The following is an 18746-nucleotide window of genomic DNA, read 5'->3' on the forward strand; positions in this document are numbered from 1 at the left end:
AATACTGCATGCACTGTAGGCTCATTACTGGCCACTGATGGCAATCTGATGAAAGGATATGTCACTTGTGCTACCAGGAAGCCTAAGTAACCTGACAGTGACAACAGAATACAATTATGCATTTTCTCTAGGGATTCACTCTGTTTTTGGCACTATCTATGACTAAAGACTGTGTATCCCTGGACTACCAGAAAACTTTTGACAATGTACTCCAATGGAGACTGATTAAGAAGGCAGAGCTACAGGAAGAATAAGTGGTAAACTCCTTAATTAGATACAATATTTCCTTAGTGGAGTAATGAATGAAGGTAAGAGAAACCATTCTCAAAATGAGCTGGAGTCACAAATGGTATGCCACAGGGCTCAGTTGTGGGACCATTGCTGTTCTTGGTGCATGTATATGACTTGTCTGATGAACAAGACTATTATTTAAACATGTTTGCAGATGATACCGAGCTCATGAGAAATAAAGACAATGATTTCATCAGCTTACAGGGGAATCTGGATAAAATCCAAAGCTGGTTTGATAAATGGCTCATGAAATCCAGTTCAAATAGGAGCAAGGTAATGAGAAAGGGACAAAGTTAAAGGCCTCAGTGTTATCATTACCCAGCAGGAAATATGCTATGGGTATCTATATATAAAAGAGACATAGCATTCAAAATTGTAATGTAACTGTTACCAAAACTGCCTATGAAGAGGAGTGAGAAAGAGGTAAACTATCTGCCAGCAAATATTAGAATCACATTTATTTAAGATAGAGAGATGTTTGGTAAGCTTTTCACAAGACAGATAAACACTAAATTGCACCTCATAAGTACGATCACTACACCTAAAAAAAGTAGGGCCCAGAGAAGAGCAACTAAGATGGTACCTGAATTAAGAGAGCTGATTACATATGATTGGCTGAATACAATAAAACTATCCATCATGAAGGAGAGGAGTGACTACAGCCTTTAATTTTCTAATCAGTTGGATATCAAAAGTGAACAACTGGTCATGAAGTGCAGTTCCAGAGTAATCAAAAGCCATGAGGAACTGAGCAAGAAGCTAGCTATAAAAGGATGGAAGGAATTACTGTTTTAATGTGAGTGGTGGATGGTTGAAATAAGCAAAATAATGAAACTATAATGTCAGAACAGTTCACAAAGTTTTAAAAGGCTACATGATGTTATAGAAATTGTAAGTAATGGGACCCTACAAGCTTAGAACTCCCTTTCCGTACTGTAAAAACAAATAATAACATAACGAACAGTAATACAACACATAATACAGTGCTACAATAGTACTACAAGGCATGAGAAAGCATCAAAAACATATCACAGTCTAACCATGAGTAATAAACCACCACCCTAGTAATGTAGAATGACTACACATAGCATAAATTAACAGGCAGAGTACAGTAGCATCAGAATAGCATAACAGCCTCAAAATAAAAGTTAAAACACACTAAACATATCACTACAACACACAGTGCCATCATGACTGCACCCTAGTGGCATTACTAACCAGAATATCTGTGGGGTTCTCACTAAATACAGAGAGATGGACCTGGATGCGGTTGTTGTCATGTCCTGCCCTAGGGCCCACCTTGGGCATCTTGATCTGATCCCAGGGCAGTTGCATGTAATGATGTGGATACCCAGCCTCTGTTCGCACCAGCACCCTTGCCCGGTACCATTTATTCGGCAGGAGATCTGGCAGAAACAGGAGGATACTTATCTTTATAAACAGATTATGTAAGTCTTCATCCTTCTAATTGTGTATATATAAGTTCATCTAAACACCAAAACAATCCTTTCTTAAATGAATCCTTTCAGAAATACCCAAGTTACAGTATCTCACATATAATACTAAACTCACCACCATCATTACTGCAAAGACAAGGTAGTGGAATAGCTTTTAATGTTGATCTTCAGGATAGAGATTTTGTAATAGGCTCCAATGCTGCTTTCAGGAGCTAGTTTTTGGAAAAGTCTCCAATGATTATCTTGGGCCACCTATTTTGAATAAATTCTGATGTGCATCTAAGGCTAAATAAGAAATAACCCACGGTATGCTGTTAATCTTGAGGTGTATTTTGAATCATCCGCCTGTGATAAATTTCTATTTATCTTCTGTACTCCCACATATGTACACACATACACACTCTACCTTATGCCAGGTACTCATTTTGTTGACCAGCCCCTAGGGAAGAATAAACAGCTTGGTGGACTGTGGACTGGCTGCCGTGATCAGAATTCAAACCTATGCGAGCTTGATCCCAGGCTGCCCATGCATGCATGACAGTCAGTATTACTAACTGACTAACCACTACACTACAGAAGTTTGTGTGTGTGTGTGTGTGTGTGTGTGTGTGTGATATCTATTTTGTACATTACCATCTTGTATCATCAAGAAGACTTATATCTCTGTAAGCTTTCAGTCTTCTTACCCAGACCATTCAAACCATCTACTTCTCTTATACTACACCTGTATTTCTTTACATTCATCTTAACCAGCCTCTTTTCAGCTTCTGGTCATAGTAAATCTGGTTCTGCAGCTTGCAAAACAATGTTTACTGGCAACATCATCCAAATGATTTAGGAACTTGTTGTTATCAGGTCAACTCTCTCTCATTTTCCTACCAAGTTGGATGGCTGTGTAGCACCTCAATGTATCATTGTACCTTAGATCCCTTAATTCAGATACAGTACCATCTTAGATGTCCTTCTCTGGACCCTCTCAATCATATCTGTGTCATTTTGTGCTTCTTCCGGTGCAATGACTAGACCTGAGTAGCATAATCCAGCTTTGATCTATGATGTGTGTAGCTTACAAAACAGTTCCTTATCCATGTAATTAACTTCTGCCAGAGGACAGTTTATTTCTTTCATACATCTTATGCATATCTAAGGCAAAAATTGGAGCATAATGTCAACCCCTAGATCTCTTTCACATAATTGTTCCTGAAACTATTTCTTGCTATGCAGCATTCATTCTAGTGCTCTTTTTTCAGAGACTCCTATCTTCATTGCCTTAAACTTATTTCAATTGAGTTTCATCATCCATTTATCAGATCAAATTTGGAGACTATCTAGGTCCCCTGCAAGCCTATGCAACTGTTTTAATTCCTTATTTCTGTCATTAATTTGATAACATCTGTAAACATGTTTAGGCATAAGTCTAGTCCTTTCAAGTCATTCAAATACACTAAGAATAGTTGTAGGGCCCAGACCGCACCCTGTAGTTTTCTAATTGCAACCTCAGCCCATTTTGATGTGCCCCTCACCATATCCTTTGTTCTCTTTAACAAAGGTAATCCAGTTAAGGAGTTTCCTTCTTATTCCTGCCTACAGCTTTTGCTCCTTAATAAACTTCCAATGAGGAGATAGTGTCAAAGGCTTTCTGGAGGTCAAGGAACACAGTCCACCTATCTGTCTCTGATCTAACACATGGTTCACCGTGTCGTAGAAGGTTATCCGGTTCAAGATGAAGGACTTCCTTTCCCTAACGCCTTGTTGTCTACAAGTTAAGAAGTTTCTTTGTAGTTATTCATTCATTTGATTTCATATTACCTTGTTTTACAAACAGCATTCATCAACAAAACAGACCTGTAATTCAATGCAAAATCCCAGTCTCCTTTAAATATAGGCACAACATTTGCCCTCTTCCACATCTTTGGATCTAACATTTCTCTAGTGTCCTAATAAACAATACTTCAGTAAGACTAGCATATGCCTCAGTGAATTTCTTCAGGATATAATGGGAGACTTCATAAAGTCCATGTGCCTTATATGGGTCAAGTTGTTTTAATAGCTTGATTATTTCATTTCCGATAATCTCCATCCTTTCCAAGACTTCCTACACCCTTCCACCTTTCTAACACTGATGTGGTATAACAGCTGTGAAAATACTTTTAATTTGTCATTTAACTTCTCACATATTTCTTTGTCTTCATCTAGAGTTCTTACCTCTGCACCCCTTAGCCTGATTAGTTGTTCTTTAACTGACAGTTTGCTCCTGATAAACTTACGAATAAGCTTTGCCTTGTTTACACTGATCTTTACAAAACCTCTCTGCTCATCCCTTCTTACCTTGCAATACTCATTTCTTTCTTTCCTAAACATTTCTAATGTTTGCCAGCAACAACTACGTTTGTACCTCTTCCATGGTATATCCCTGAGTTTCCTAACTTTTTCGCACTTCAAGCTGAACTATGCCTCTCATCATTTCATTTTTTCTCCTCTTTCAGTGCCCAATTGGAACCCATGTACTGGCTCCTTTCTAGAAAATATCACAGAACGTTTTATAGCACTGCTCTATACTTTCATCATAGAACTCTTTCGGTGTAGTGATTAGCATGACCAACCATGACACATGAAGTGTAATGATATATAAAAAAAAGTATTTTTGTAGCAAAAAGTGGACATAAGGGATGAGATCAACATTAATGAACAGTGAATATGATCTTTTTTATCTCAACTGGTGACTGACCTGGTCACCAACTGATTCAACCAAAATTTGATCAAAAATTGTGTAACTTTTTGAATCTGAGCCACATTACACTGGGTGCATTCAAAATGAAATATACTATACTGCTATCTATGGCATAGAAAACTTGGTATAGCCATAGAGCTAAGCTTATCTGAACTTATCCTAACATCAACTAGAAAGGAAAAGATTTATTTATGTGTTGTTTCTATATGTAGTCAGGAAATTCAAGACTGTGACTTTGGGGGATTTCCAAAGATGAAAAGCTTAGATTAGTTAGGGGTGAAACAACAGCAACCTCTATGATTTCTACAGTGAAAAGTTAAAAGAAATGATGACACAACTGGAGGATAAAATCAGGAAACTAAGAAAACATTTCAAAAGAACATTAAAAAGGTCAAAAAACATCTGTAAACTTTGAGATATTGAGGGACTCTGTAAAGAAACATGACTGTAAAATCAGGGATAAAGCTATGAAAAAGGTGTAAAAATCTTTATATTATAATTACAGAGAAGGTGGCCAAATAAGGATATTCCCTCTAATGCTCAGTCTTCTGTTCTTAATGCTAGCTTGCTACTGTGGGAAATCATGAATATGTATGAAAAACATATCAATTAAGCAATCATTTAAATATCTTGATAAAAAAAAATTAGTCTGAAGTGGAACCTGTCAATCAAGACATGACAGAACCATTACCAACCTTGTATTTCATATTCGGTAACATTTGGAACCAAGTCTTTGGACACATAAAAGTGAGAATCCTTCTTCTGCCACTGAATTTTCTGCTTTGTAATGGCACCCTTGGCCTCCTCCAGTGATAGGTGCTTCCATGTCACCAACAAGACAGTTGGAGATAGTGCTCGGAGAGTCACCTTGGGTAGGCGACCTGGCACTGCTTGGGCAAAGGTAGCGCTGGGTTACTTTCACAGGGAGTGACAAGGATACATGAAATACTACACTAATAACAATTTTCACCAATAAGATAATACAAAAGGAAATGTTTCATAATAATTTTAATCCATCTATACTAAACGTTTTCATCAGTAACATGCTTTAATGAATATCTTTGACCGGAACAGTTTTAAATTTCATAGGAAATGACTCACAGCAAAGACATCAAAAGAAAACAGATGAGCAAGAACTCTTCTCATCAACTTTTCTGATCCATGCTCACATCAAATACAATATTTTCCTTCCTTCAACTTGAGTAACAGTGACACAGATGATCTCAATTTCTCATTCTAGCAATGATGAGAAAACATTTGTCTTCCTTCTTCCTACCTATTCATAACTAACGTCTTTGTACTTAACAGCTTATTCTTCTTGTAACTAACTGTTTATATCTAATGATTTTGCATACATTCTAATATCCTTGTAACTGTCTATATACTATGTCCTTGCAATCACAAATATCTATCTAATCTACTTTTAGTTACCTATGTATAACTAAGATAGTTATAAATAACTCCATGTATCTCATATCCTTGTAATCAGCTACTGATATCTGACATCCCCATAACTATCTATATCAATTGTCATCTATTACCTTTCTAAATCTAACACCATTACCACATAACTTATTAATTCTAATGTACTTTTAACTACCCAGTGACAAAATCTTGTCGAGTTTCATGCCACCAAGACCCAATTTCTACCCATCTCTCTATCAAAAACTCCTCACAACCTTTGTCTCTCCTTTGATGGTTCTGTAATATCACCTCTTGATTCAATAAACATACTTGGTATGACTATAACACCCACTCTCTCTTGGAAACTCCACATTACATGAATAGCTAAGTCTGCCTCTAAGAAACTGGGTGTCCTGTTTAGATGCTGAAAATTCTTCTTGTCTGAACAGTTGCTCCATTTATACAAGGGACTGATCCATCCTTGTATGGAGTACTGCTCTCTCTTTTGAGGTGGTTCTCGCTCTGCATTCTTACTTAACAGGGTTGAGTTGAAAACAGTCCTCCTTATAAACTGTTCCAAGCCTACTTCTAAAATTGACCCCCTTGCCTTATGCTGCAGTTTTGCTTCACTTTCCCTTTTCTATAGGTATCATTTTGGTTTTTGCTCCCGAGAGCTGGCTGTTTGTGTGTCCACACCACTAGCTCAACCACGCATTACTCGGCAAGCTGATGCATAACATAATCATTGTGCAGCCATCATCAACTCAAGGGCTGGCTGATTTGACAACTGCTTCTTTCCCTACACATTGAACCTTTGGAACTCTCTACCGTCTCATGTCTTTCCCAGTAACTATGACCTGGCACATTTCAAAAGACAGGTCTTTCACTTTCTCTAAAATTCGTGAATACTTCTCTCTGTCTTTTCTTTTCCTGTTTCATAATTCTCTCTATATTTCAATTAGGGCTCAGACTTGATGTGGACTTTTGTCCGTGTCTGGAGCTTTAGACATAGAAGAAGAAAAATAATACAAGGGGGGCTCAACTTACAATGGGGTACATTCCTAGACAAGTTAAATCTCCTCCATATGAGGAATATGAGGGTCAACAGGCAAATGCATTGGTCAAGTTATTGAAAATCAGTAATGTTTCACTTCAGAAACTGTATTTGCCATTTCTTCAGACCCTGAAAGAAAAGCATATTAATTGACCTAAATTTTAAATTTGTAGAATTCTATATGATAAAGCTTATGTACTCCGCTTGATATTCAGTTGTGAATAATTGTGAATACACACTGAGGACCAGCAACTGTACTGTTGTACTATATTTTGTAATAGGAAATAATAAGTGAATAATGGATAATGAGCTCTATCTCTTCTCAGATGTAGCTACTGTATTGCAATATATTTCCATGCCCAACAGGATTTCTAGTCTTTACAAAAAAACTCAGAAAAAAATCATTAACCCTTTTAGTGCTATCTATGTTCCTTAAAGGCATCCAAAAAGCTTAAAGATTTTTTGGCAAATTCTAAAATATCAGAAAAAGAATATTCTGAGCCATTTCAATAATCACAGTTATTCAAACTCAGTGCATCTTAGACACTTTAACCTTGGCACAATGACAAAAATTTCAAATACCATTGTATTACTACCATTTAAAAGCCACAATGTATGTAATGAATCACTGCAACAAGAACCTTCATTTTCCTCTACTTTGCTTGGAGCCTGTTTCTTTTTCCATCATCATACAGTTTGTAGAGTACTGTAATATCATTAACATTCAAAATTTCTTCTGTTGCAGAACAATTACCAATACCACTGGTTTCAAAGACATCCAAGGGGCCCCCTCTTCCATTTACTCTCCCCAGGCTGAGCCCAGTTGACACTCACCATCAGCACGGGTCCGCCAGAAGAGGGGCTCTGATGGTTCACCAATTACAGGGTCTACTTCATCAGGGAAGATGACAAAAGTTCTGATGTAGATGGAATAATTTGTGTAGGGTCGCAGTTTCTCAATCTTGAAGCTGGTGTTGTTGGTGAGATGCTGCTTCTCCTTCTCCACAGGGCCTGAAGTGCATGTAGGAAATCAGTACATAGCAATGGGTCATTATTAGAAGCAAGCATGAGAATACATAAGGTAATTAAATGGTTTATTGTTACTGACACATTTAATTAATACTGAGAGCATCATTTAGCTGTTTTCAATCTAATATAAAATATGTGGAATTAGCCAAATCATGTCTTTGAAACTTTACTGATTATGTAATGCTGCATGTGTTTGTGGAATATGTATAAGCCTTCTACTGAAATGGACCATTTATGAAATATGAGCATGTCTTATTAGAATCTTTTCTGTTATTGCTCAAGACTGACTTCAGTAAATATAAAATATCAGAGAGCGATTATAATGGCCATCACACATTCCTAATGTAATAATGACTAAAAGACATAATATCAAACTTAAGTACCTCTTATGCTGTGAATATAAAACAGAATGAATCTTGATGACTGGCTACAATTCAGGATTGCAAACCAGTAAACAACAACATTCTAAGGATGCTGGTGAGAAAGTTGAATAATGAATGAATGGATTGGTAAGTAACAATGGAATTATGAAAATGATTTATGAATGATGGGGTTTACAACTCTCAGGTTTGCTGATGAATGGCTACAAATGCTATGAATCAGCTAAGATATATTTGACAATGAGTGATAGCAATCATGCATCCTGTACAGACCACAGTTAAAAATGTCAGAGCAATGGAAATTGATTGCTTCATCAATATAGACTCTAGGCAGCATCTAGTTATCAGCTAAATACTGAATATTCTAAGTTTTCTCTTGCCAGTCAGATTGCATATCATGCAACAATGTTCTACTTAACCCTTAACCTCAGCAAAAAAACTGAGATTATACATTACTCTAAGTCATCTTATTGAAAAAGAAAACAGCTCTCATGCACTCTTCAGGACAGCTGAGCCAGACTCACCAACTTCAAAATAATGGACAATATAACCCATGACCTCTGCCTTCTCTACCGATGGGGAAGGACTCCAGGCCACCAAAATGTCTTTTGTGCTGGTTTCCTTGACAAGGATGTCGACTGGGGCCTCAGGCATATTGGGAAGGAGATTAACTGTCAGTTTGAAGCCCTCAGATGCCACACCTACCCGGTTCCTCACAACACACTGATAGACGCCCTGCACAGATGGTAAAAAGGCTTTGTAGCACCCTTTCTAATCTTTATTGAATAATCAAGAAGTGCAAAAGAAGGAATAATCAGAGAGTAGTTGTAGCAATTACAATGATCTATTACCAAAAGATGACAAGTAGAAGTCCCACAATTAACAGGCATTACATCTTTATCTATAAGGATGTGAGTTGTTACACTTAAATGAATGTGAGGTCCTACACTAAATAGGATATCTTACACTAAGCAATATGTCAGGTCCTACAGCAACTAGGATGCAAGGTCCCAAACTCAACAGAATGTAAGTTCCCTTACTGACTATGATGTGAAATCCTACACTTAATATCAACTAAAATATCACACTTGCTGTAATGTGAGGTCTAACACTTACACTGTCCCTTCCCATGATGTTAGCAATGGCCAGCTCCTGTTTTGTAAAGTTCTTCTCCATGACAAGAGTGACAAAGTGGTGCCTCCCAGAGACTGGAATAGGGAGGCCATCCTTGTACCAGCTGATTTCTGGGGTGGGAACGCCTTCTGTGGCACAGGTGATGCGCACTACAGACGCCCCATTGCGGACTGGGTTGAAGACTGGGACCATGCTCTTCCTGGTAGACATACTCACTTCAGCCTTTGGGGCCTTCAAGACCGACAGCTCGATCATCTGAAAGAAAGAAATGTTATTTCCAGTCTCGGTCTACACTATCACTCTTACTTTCTGTCTTCCTTTCTTTCTCTTTCAGTCTTACTCTTAATCACTTTATTCATAACTTTAATCATCTGTCAGAAACAGGTATTAATCTCTAGTCTTGTTCTTCCTTATACCATTTTAGTACTTTCTCACCTTTTTTTTACTTTCAATCTAATTTGCTATTTAACACTAACACAAAATTCTCATTCACTCACACTGCAGTTCTTCTGAACTCTCTCTTCCTTTTAGAGATTACTCTCCCTCCCTCCCCCCTCTTGCAGCACTCTCCCACTTTACCTGAGTTACAGGGACCCTGTGATGTCTGCTGACAATGGAGCAGTTGTACACTGCTGCATCTTGCTCCTGTACCTCCAAGAATACCAAGGAGCCTTGGCCTTCCTTGTTCACTCCCTTTGTACGGATGGGTCGCTCATCTGCAATGGAACGCTTCAGATTATACATAATAGCAGTAACAAACATCATTAGCAAGTGATCATTAGCACAGTAGGTAATCAGTAGCACTAACAAGTAAAATTTAGCACTAACAGGTAATATATATATCATTAGCAAGTAACAAGCTGCATCAGTAAGTACCAAGTAGCAATAGCAGTTAATAAGTATCATAAGCAAGTAATATGTGGCTCTCTCAGGTAATATGTAGCACTAACCAGTACTAAGCAGCAGTATCAGGTAATAAGCAGCACTAGCTGGTAGTAAACAGCATTGCCAGGGAACGAGAAACAACATTAGTGCTATCTGGTAATAAGAAACACTACCAGGTAATAAGTAGCATTACCGAGAAATAAGATGCAATGGCAGGTAATAAGAAGCACTACCAGGTAATAAATAGCATTAGTAGGTAATAAGTACTTTACTGGGTATTAAGTAGCACTACCAGGTAATAAACATCCTAACAGGTAACAAGCAGTACAAGCAGGTAAAAAGTAGCATTATAAAGAAACAAATTCTGTTAACAATTAACAAAAAGCATTAACATATAAGTAGCAAGAACATGTAACAGGTACAAAAACGTATATAAAATCATGCATTAGCAAACATAAAACATTATCATATAAGGTATAATGTCATTTTGCCATGACACCCATTCTTGAGTGTTGGAAAGTGATAATCAGTCACAAGCCAACACACCTGGTCATAATACCTACTGAATTAACCAAATGACCTCACGAACTGGCCAACGTCAACAAAGTCACACACCATATGAAGTTTTGTCTGAACCAGCAATGTTCAACCTTAATGACAGGAGCTGTGCCTCCTTCAGGTCACCACCAATTAACAGTTCCTCCTCTCATTTCAAGCTGATGCACAATCATGGACCACCCAAGGATCATCCTTGTGACCTCAGTCTAACCATCTTCATTTACCCAGGCATCATCTATAACAAGTCATTAAAACAGTCAATTCGCCTTAGACAAGTGTGTTGCTCAAGTGGCAATGGTCTTCAACATGTGGTTCCAGACTTAAGCAGCCTTTAGTTGCCTCCTCCATCAGAAGCAGTCCACTATGTGACTCCTCACATTTCATCTTTGTCTTAGGTCTCTGCAGTGCCCTATTTCCCACGTCTACCTTCAGCAGGAAACACATGGAGCATTGCCAATACCTGTCTTGAGAAGCAGCTTGAATTATAGGACCTAAGGCTCCGAAGCATCCTACAACACAAAGGATTGCAGCATGTACCACATCCCCATATTACATAAACTGATTGAGATACAAAGGCCAAGCCCTCCTGCCAAACCAGTGTCAACATCTCAACTTACCTTACTCGATCTCAATTCCTTATCAACATCCTGCACCTCCAGTTGCAATTTGCCCTGGTCTACACCACCTTTCTACATTAGTGAGTAAAGTAGTATGCTGTTGTTACTCAAGTCTGTACCACTATCTCTCTCTATCCATCACCCATCATAAATACATTACAACATTACATTACAACAGCCAGCAACAGGTAAAAGCAATCCTTAACAAGTAGCAATCAGAAGTGAAAAGTTGTAGTAGCTACATGCCATATTGAGTTAATAACTAGCCGTCATCACTGACACTACATGAAGCATGCTAAGGAGCCTTAACTCACAGGCTTAACACAGCATTAGCACTGGAGGCTAACAGAGCTTTGTCACCCATGTTTAACACAGCTTGAAAGCGTAGATTCACATAACTTAAGCACATAGATTCATATCACTTTAGCACATGGATCACATAGCTTTAGCAAACAGGTCCACAAAAGCATTAACTGTTTGTATGAAAAGTGAACACTTTAACAGATACAACTGCACAAGAGAGCAAAAAGCAATGTGTAATACATGAATATAGCAAAGACATTGTTCACAATCGAAGAGAACCACAGATGGGCACTACTGATGAACACTCACATGTAATACAAACCCTGCTCACTACACACATGTATACATGTTCAGAACACTTTACCTGAACATATCAAGTATTAGTGACTAATGTCTATCAAATATTCATTTTGCTTGCATTTGAAAAAGATTAACATATGCTATGCAAGTGCCTCTGCCTCCAAGAAGAATCCATTGCCATCAATGACTTCAATTTCTTCAGCAATTTCATGAAGGTTCTCTCATCATTTGTCTAAACTCAATTTTTGCCTTTTTTTTCTTTACCATTTGTTTAGTCTTATGTTCCTCTAGTAAGTTTTTATAAGTAATACAGAAGTTACAGTTACTATCCATAAAACAAACAACTCTAGAGAAGTCCTGTTTTTTCTTAAAGGGGTATTCTTATACAATATAATGATATATATCAACCTGATTTAACATGATTTACACCCTATATACTTTGCCTTTGATAAGGATATGTCGAAGTAATTATTAAACCCATGATAATAAGCTCAACTCCTTTAAATACAACAACTAAGGTCGCCGTTCATAAAGTCAAATCACCACACACTGGGGTTAAGTCTTCATCTTCAAGGAATTATGTCTTTGTACTTTAGGAGTTGTTATATCTAAAATAATAGGCATCATACTCGAAGGGACAAATGATTATACATCCACTATAGGATACACCCATCATAGGATACACCCACTATAGGGTGCATACCCACCTATCCTGGACCAGAGGAGCTGAGGATGGTAGATGTCATCAGTCATACACTCGAGAACTCCACGATGTCCTACTTCAACCTCAACTTTGGAGGGCACAGCTAGAAGCGATGGTCTGGGCGGAAGCTCGACCTCAGCATCATCACCGCCTTCTGCAGGGGAATCCGACAGAGCCACCACGCTCAGGTACCCACCGGGACTCAGGAACTGCTTCCTCAGTAGAGGATTGATCGCCGTGCACCTGAAGGGACAGTCTGGCAGTTGAAAGTTAAAGGTTCAGACCCAGGAAATATGGTTCTTGTGTTCATAATGAAACATCTGTTTAGATGGTCGAAGATCAGTGGTAATATATTCTAAACTCATAAACAGTATGATCAGAGAATGCATGTACAGAGCATCAGATTGGGGAAGACCAGTGTGGTTTCAGAAGTGGTAGAGGATGTGTGGATCAGGTGTTTGCTTTGAAGAATGTATGTGAGAAATACTTAGAAAAGCAAATGGATTTGTATGTAGCATTTATGGATCTGGAGAAGGCATATGATAGAGTTGACAGAGATGCTCTGTGGAAGGTATAAAGAATATATGGTGTGGGGGGCAAATTGTTAGAAGCAGTGAAAAATTTTATTGAGGATGTAAGGCTTGTGTATGTGTAGGAAGAGAGGAAAGTGATTGGTTCTCAGTAAATGTTGGTTTGCGGCAGGGGTGTGTGATGTCTCCATGGTTGTTTAATTTGTTTATGGATGGGGTTGTTGGGGAGGTGAATGCAAGAGTTTTGGAAAGAGGGGCAAGTATGCAGTCTGTTGTGGATGAGAGAGCTTGGGAAGTGAGTCAATTGATGTTCGCTGATGATATAGCGCTGGTGGCTGATTCGGGTGAGAAACTGCAGAAGCTGGTGACTGAGTTTGGTAAAGGGTGTGAAAGAAGAAAGTTAAGAGTAAATGTGAATAAGAGCAAGGTTATTAGGTACAGTAGGGTTGAGGGACAAGTCCATTGGGAGGTAAGTTTGAATGGAGAAAAACTGGAGGAAGTGAAGTGTTTTAAATATCTGGGAGTGGATTTGGCAGTGGATGGAACCATGGAAGTGGAAGTGAATTATAGGGTGGGGAGGGGGTGAAAGTTCTGGGAGCCTTGAAGAATGTGTGGAAGTCAAGAACATTATCTCGGAAAGCAAAAATGGGTATGTTTGAAGGAATAGTGGTTCCAACAATGTTATATGGTTGCGAGGCATGGGCTATAGATAGAGTTGTGTGGAGGAGGGTGGGTGTGCTGGAAATGAGATGTCTGAGGACAATATGTGGTGTGAGGTGGTTTAATCAAGTGAGTAATAATAGGGTAAGAGAGATGTGTGGTAATAAAAAGAGTGTGGCTGAGAGAGCAGAAGAGGGTGTTTTGAAATGGTTTGGTCACATGGGGAGAATGAGTGAGGAAAGATTGACCAAGAGGATATGTGTCAAAGGTGGAGGGAACGAGAAGTGGAAGACCAAATTGGAGGTGGAAAGATGGAGTGAAAAAGATTTTGAGTGATCGGGACCTGAACATGCAGGAGGGTGAAAGGCGTGCAAGGAATAGAGTGAATTGGAACGATGTGGTATACTGGGGTCAACTTGCTAGGAATGGACTGAACCAGGGCACATGAAACGTCTGGGGTAAACCATGGAAAGGTCTACGGGGCCTGGATGTGGATAAGGAGTTGTGGTTTTGGTGCATTACACATGACAGCTAGAGACCGAGTGTGACCAAATGTCGCCTTTTTTGTCTGTTTTCCTGGCACTACCTTGCTGAAGAAGGATGTAGTAATGCTGTTTCCTGTGGGGCGGGGTAACGCCAGAATGGATGAAGGAAAGTAGGAATATATTCATGTGTACATATGTATATGTCTGCGTATGTGTATGTATAAGGGTAATGTTGGTATGTATATGTATGTGGGCGTTTATGTACATATATGTGTATATGAGTGGATGGGCCATTCTTTGTCTGTTTCCTGGTACTACGCTGATGCGGGAAACAGCGATTAAGTATAAAAATAATAATACAAAATATATATATAAATATATAAATATATAATATATATATGGAGGGAACGAGGGGAAGTGGGAGACCAAATTGGAGGTGGAAAGATGGCGTGAAAAAGATTTTGTGTGATCGGGGCTTGAACATGCAGGAGGGTGAAAGGAGGGCAAGGAATAGAGTGAATTGGATCGATGTGGTATACCGGGGTTGACGTGCAGTCAGTGGATTGAATCAGGGCATGTGAAGCGTCTGGGGTAAACCATGGAAAGCTGTGTAGGTATGTATATTTGCGTGTGTGGACGTATGTATATACATGTGTATGGGGGTGGGTTTGGCCATTTCTTTCGTCTGTTTCCTTGCGCTACCTCGCAAACGCGGGAGACAGCGACAAAGCAAAAAAAAAAAAATATATATGAGAGAGAGAGAGAGAGAGAGAGAGAGAGAGAGAGAGAGAGAGAGAGAGAGAGAGAGAGAGAGAGAGAGCACACCAACCTGTACACGCTGGCGTCTTGGACAGTGATGTTGGTGATCTGGAGGACTCCCGGCTTAGGCTGGTAGTATCTGTGGAGCAGAGACACTTTTAGACTCAAGAGGTGAAGGGCGTGTGTGTTCTGGGGAAGGACAGTGTGGGTTACTCTGTGGATAAGGGAATGGTGTATTAGTGGGGTGTGGGGGGGATGATGATGATGATGCTGGTGTGGCTTCAAGGCAGACGTGGTATCACTCTATCTGCTGAGGTCAGACTCATAAATCACTGGGGGACAAAGATGTAAACTCTTTCTTATCTCGTTAAGTTATATAAACATATTTTGATAACTAGTATAAAGGCCGAGGACCACAAGTTTGTGGCACTACTAGCACAGCATCAAATGAAGATCAAATCCTAATCATTCAAATGTACGTAAGGACACATCTTTTCGCATGTACAAAGGGCAACAGTACGTAAAAGCCTGTCTCTGCCTGTGTGCAGGACAAAAACACAAGGCCCTTCAGACTTAAGCTTTTCGTTCCAAATTCAGTATTGAATACTCTCTTATACCCCTAAAAAATTCACATCACTTTGTGTACAAAATTCATTTCATGTCATTACTTGAGGTTTAATTCTCACGATTCACTGATGCTATCCAGTTGTTAGCATTGACAGAAGCAAATAATTTCGAATAATTATAATGTACGATTATACATAAATATGAATAACAACTGCATTACGTAGGGGCGATTGATTTAAAATATGTCTGGTATTACTCTAAGTAATTCGATAATCATACGAAAAATTAGTAAGGTGTGTCAGTAAATGGTCGCTCACTTAAGTGGCGGAACCCACTACCAAGCCAATCCTTCCTCTCTAAGTAACATGTGTATATATGTGGAACAGCTTCCACTATTCAGAGGGAGCCTGGCTCTCATGAGGGCCGGGTGGGATAACGAGCCCAACCCCGGAGGCACAGTACCTAGGTCCCTCCACCGGCGGGCCGCCCTAGAGCATAGGCCTATGACCGCATCTCCTGAGTTGTATGGAGGATTAACCACAAACAACAACACTATACACGATAATCCTTTTCAATCAGGACGGCACCTGCATGTGAGATATATCCCACACAAACGTCCTCATATCCAGAAAGCTGTAGTAGGATGCAAAGTGCAGTGCTGATGAAACAAAATATGAGTATGGTCTTCATGTTATTCTAAACCCTACACCAAATTATCCTTATCATATGATCGATATCACAACCATCCTAGGACCAGCGCCAGCACAAATGATACTTGGGAACTTAATACCCACTGTATACCAAAACAGTGCAATGCATTTTCAAACTGATCTACATTTCATCTTTTTATATACTATGGTTTGGCGTAATCAGACCCGCCTGCTTGTAGTTGCGCCGCGAGTAACAACCCATAGTTGGCGAGTTTCTATCATCGGAGCACAATCTCGTCCACCTTGTCACTTCAAAGGAGTCCATCCTCTCCCTACTGGTGAGGTAGCTCAGCATTGGAGCAGCAAAGACTCCTGGATGGCGAGGTTACAGTTCTAGGACCCCTTTGTGAAAGGGGTCCTGGAGTTGTACGATAACAATGATAATAATTTAAAAAACTCTCCTGTGGGCGCTGTTCTACCTATCTACTTGTTAGGTCCTTAAAACGCATTATCTCAGCCCATGAGTTATGATGGTATGATGGACTGACTTTTCATATGACATCTAAGGGTCAGGTTCCAATGTCTTTCTTGTCAGACTTAGAATATTCGTCCGTTAAATATTCAGACTTTTATCATATGGTATTGATGCTTCAGTCTTGGATCCTTGCCTTGATGAAAGGCATTTGACTCTTACTAACTCAGTTTTGCCATATTTCACTCTCTTAGCTTCCTCCTGCCAAGCACAGCTCTAAGGTTGTAGCCCGGTTTGCCTGTATGCTGTTGTTGCTGCTTTTCTATCTTCCTACACCGATACATTTCAACACAGAAATTACTCTCATCACACTCTAGTTATAAGACCGGGTCCAATAACTTTTTTCTTTACTGTAATATCAGCCGCCAATAAGGTATGCGTCCCGAAAAAAAGTAATGAAACATGAATCTAGTCTAAAAATCTAGCTACACCCCAAACGACAATCAATGTCGAGGAAATTAATTCATGACAGAATTCATTATGCAGATTTCAGCAGCTTTTATTGTTTTTCAGGAATATTTTCAGTAACGTGATCGTTACTCAGGTAATGCTTCCATTTTGTACGTCCTGGTTGATAAAACTTTCCACTACCATGACGGACCACCTGATGAAGCAGCCCTACTACACTAAGCTACACCGAATCACATGCTGTAATATGACATACAAACTTAATGACGTTATCGTCGTCTGCAGAGGTGACAGTGGCTGGTGAGTTAAGGTGATACTCAAAATTCATTGCAGAAAATCCAATTAAACTGATTCTTAACAGACCGACCCTCTTGGTCTCCGTATTTCATGTACGGGATACTTCCATTGTCACAGTCATCAGCCATTGTGGAGGGTGCTCCCCCTAGGTAAATCAACGAAAACAAAAAACTCGAGTAGATAATGGTTACAAACAGCCAAACAAGTTATGTCATACCACACATACGTAACAATCTGCATATGCTAACGTTCCAAGTATCTACTTGAACACTTGCAGCAAAGATGCCATCACATGTACACAAAATGCTACTAGCAGCAAATTCTCTACGAAACTCACTTCGATATGCAATATTAAATAGCACTCAAATTTCTGAGACTCACTGCTTTTAATACTTATGAAAAATTGTCATGTGTCTTGCACACAGGGCTACAAAAATGCGAAACAAGCGATATAGCCAGTGTTATCACTCTAACCCAACCTTACCCAGTCTTTTTTAAAAAACAATCCAACTGCACGAAAAATATGTTTCTATAATGGCTTTCTGTCCCTCGAGTCAGGAGTCAACATGAGGGAATAAATCTATCACGACGGATTTTTATCCATCGAGTTTTCCCTGGTTATGAGGCATAAATATTCATAAAATGGCAGAAGACATAATGATGGTATCTGATACCCTGTATAACGTTATCGAGATAACATTTCCCTGTTGATATACTATTATCCTTCCACGAAGGTCCTAAATGTCATAAGTTATTCCAAGATGTATTTCTTACATCAATATATAACAATCTTGCATTATACACTATACAATTTCCATCAACAGCCCGATACTGTACACAAAACGTAGCATTAGTAAGAACTTTTAGTCCTTAATATGAATGTATACAGCTAAAACAATGACCATCTACCAATCTTGGTAACCTACACCTGTCCTTCTCAAAAACTGTACAAAAAAGGAACCTGCTTTCAAAGCTCTGAAACGTGCAGCAGGAAATCAAGCACATTCCACAG

At 39.1% G+C, this 18746-nt stretch overlaps 1 protein-coding gene across 4 annotated transcripts in view; it reads right to left on the reverse strand.

Moving 5' to 3' along the window:
• The window catches only part of LOC139761648 (immunoglobulin superfamily DCC subclass member 4-like), a 265177-nt gene that overhangs the window by 32359 nt on the left and 214072 nt on the right, over positions 1-18746 (reverse strand). For all 4 annotated transcript variants that reach the window (XM_071685953.1, XM_071685952.1, XM_071685951.1 and 1 more), the window contains exons 5-12: positions 15351-15419; positions 12851-13089; positions 10060-10196; positions 9463-9735; positions 8871-9081; positions 7772-7948; positions 5175-5366; positions 1510-1697 (exon numbers count right to left, since the gene is read on the reverse strand). In XM_071685953.1, coding sequence (XP_071542054.1) covers positions 1510-1697; positions 5175-5366; positions 7772-7948; positions 8871-9081; positions 9463-9735; positions 10060-10196; positions 12851-13089; positions 15351-15419 — 1486 coding nt within the window. The remainder of the gene's footprint in view (positions 1-1509; positions 1698-5174; positions 5367-7771; positions 7949-8870; positions 9082-9462; positions 9736-10059; positions 10197-12850; positions 13090-15350; positions 15420-18746) is intronic.

Source organism: Panulirus ornatus, chromosome 41, assembly GCF_036320965.1.
Source record: "Panulirus ornatus isolate Po-2019 chromosome 41, ASM3632096v1, whole genome shotgun sequence".
Classification (NCBI taxonomy): domain Eukaryota; kingdom Metazoa; phylum Arthropoda; class Malacostraca; order Decapoda; family Palinuridae; genus Panulirus; species Panulirus ornatus.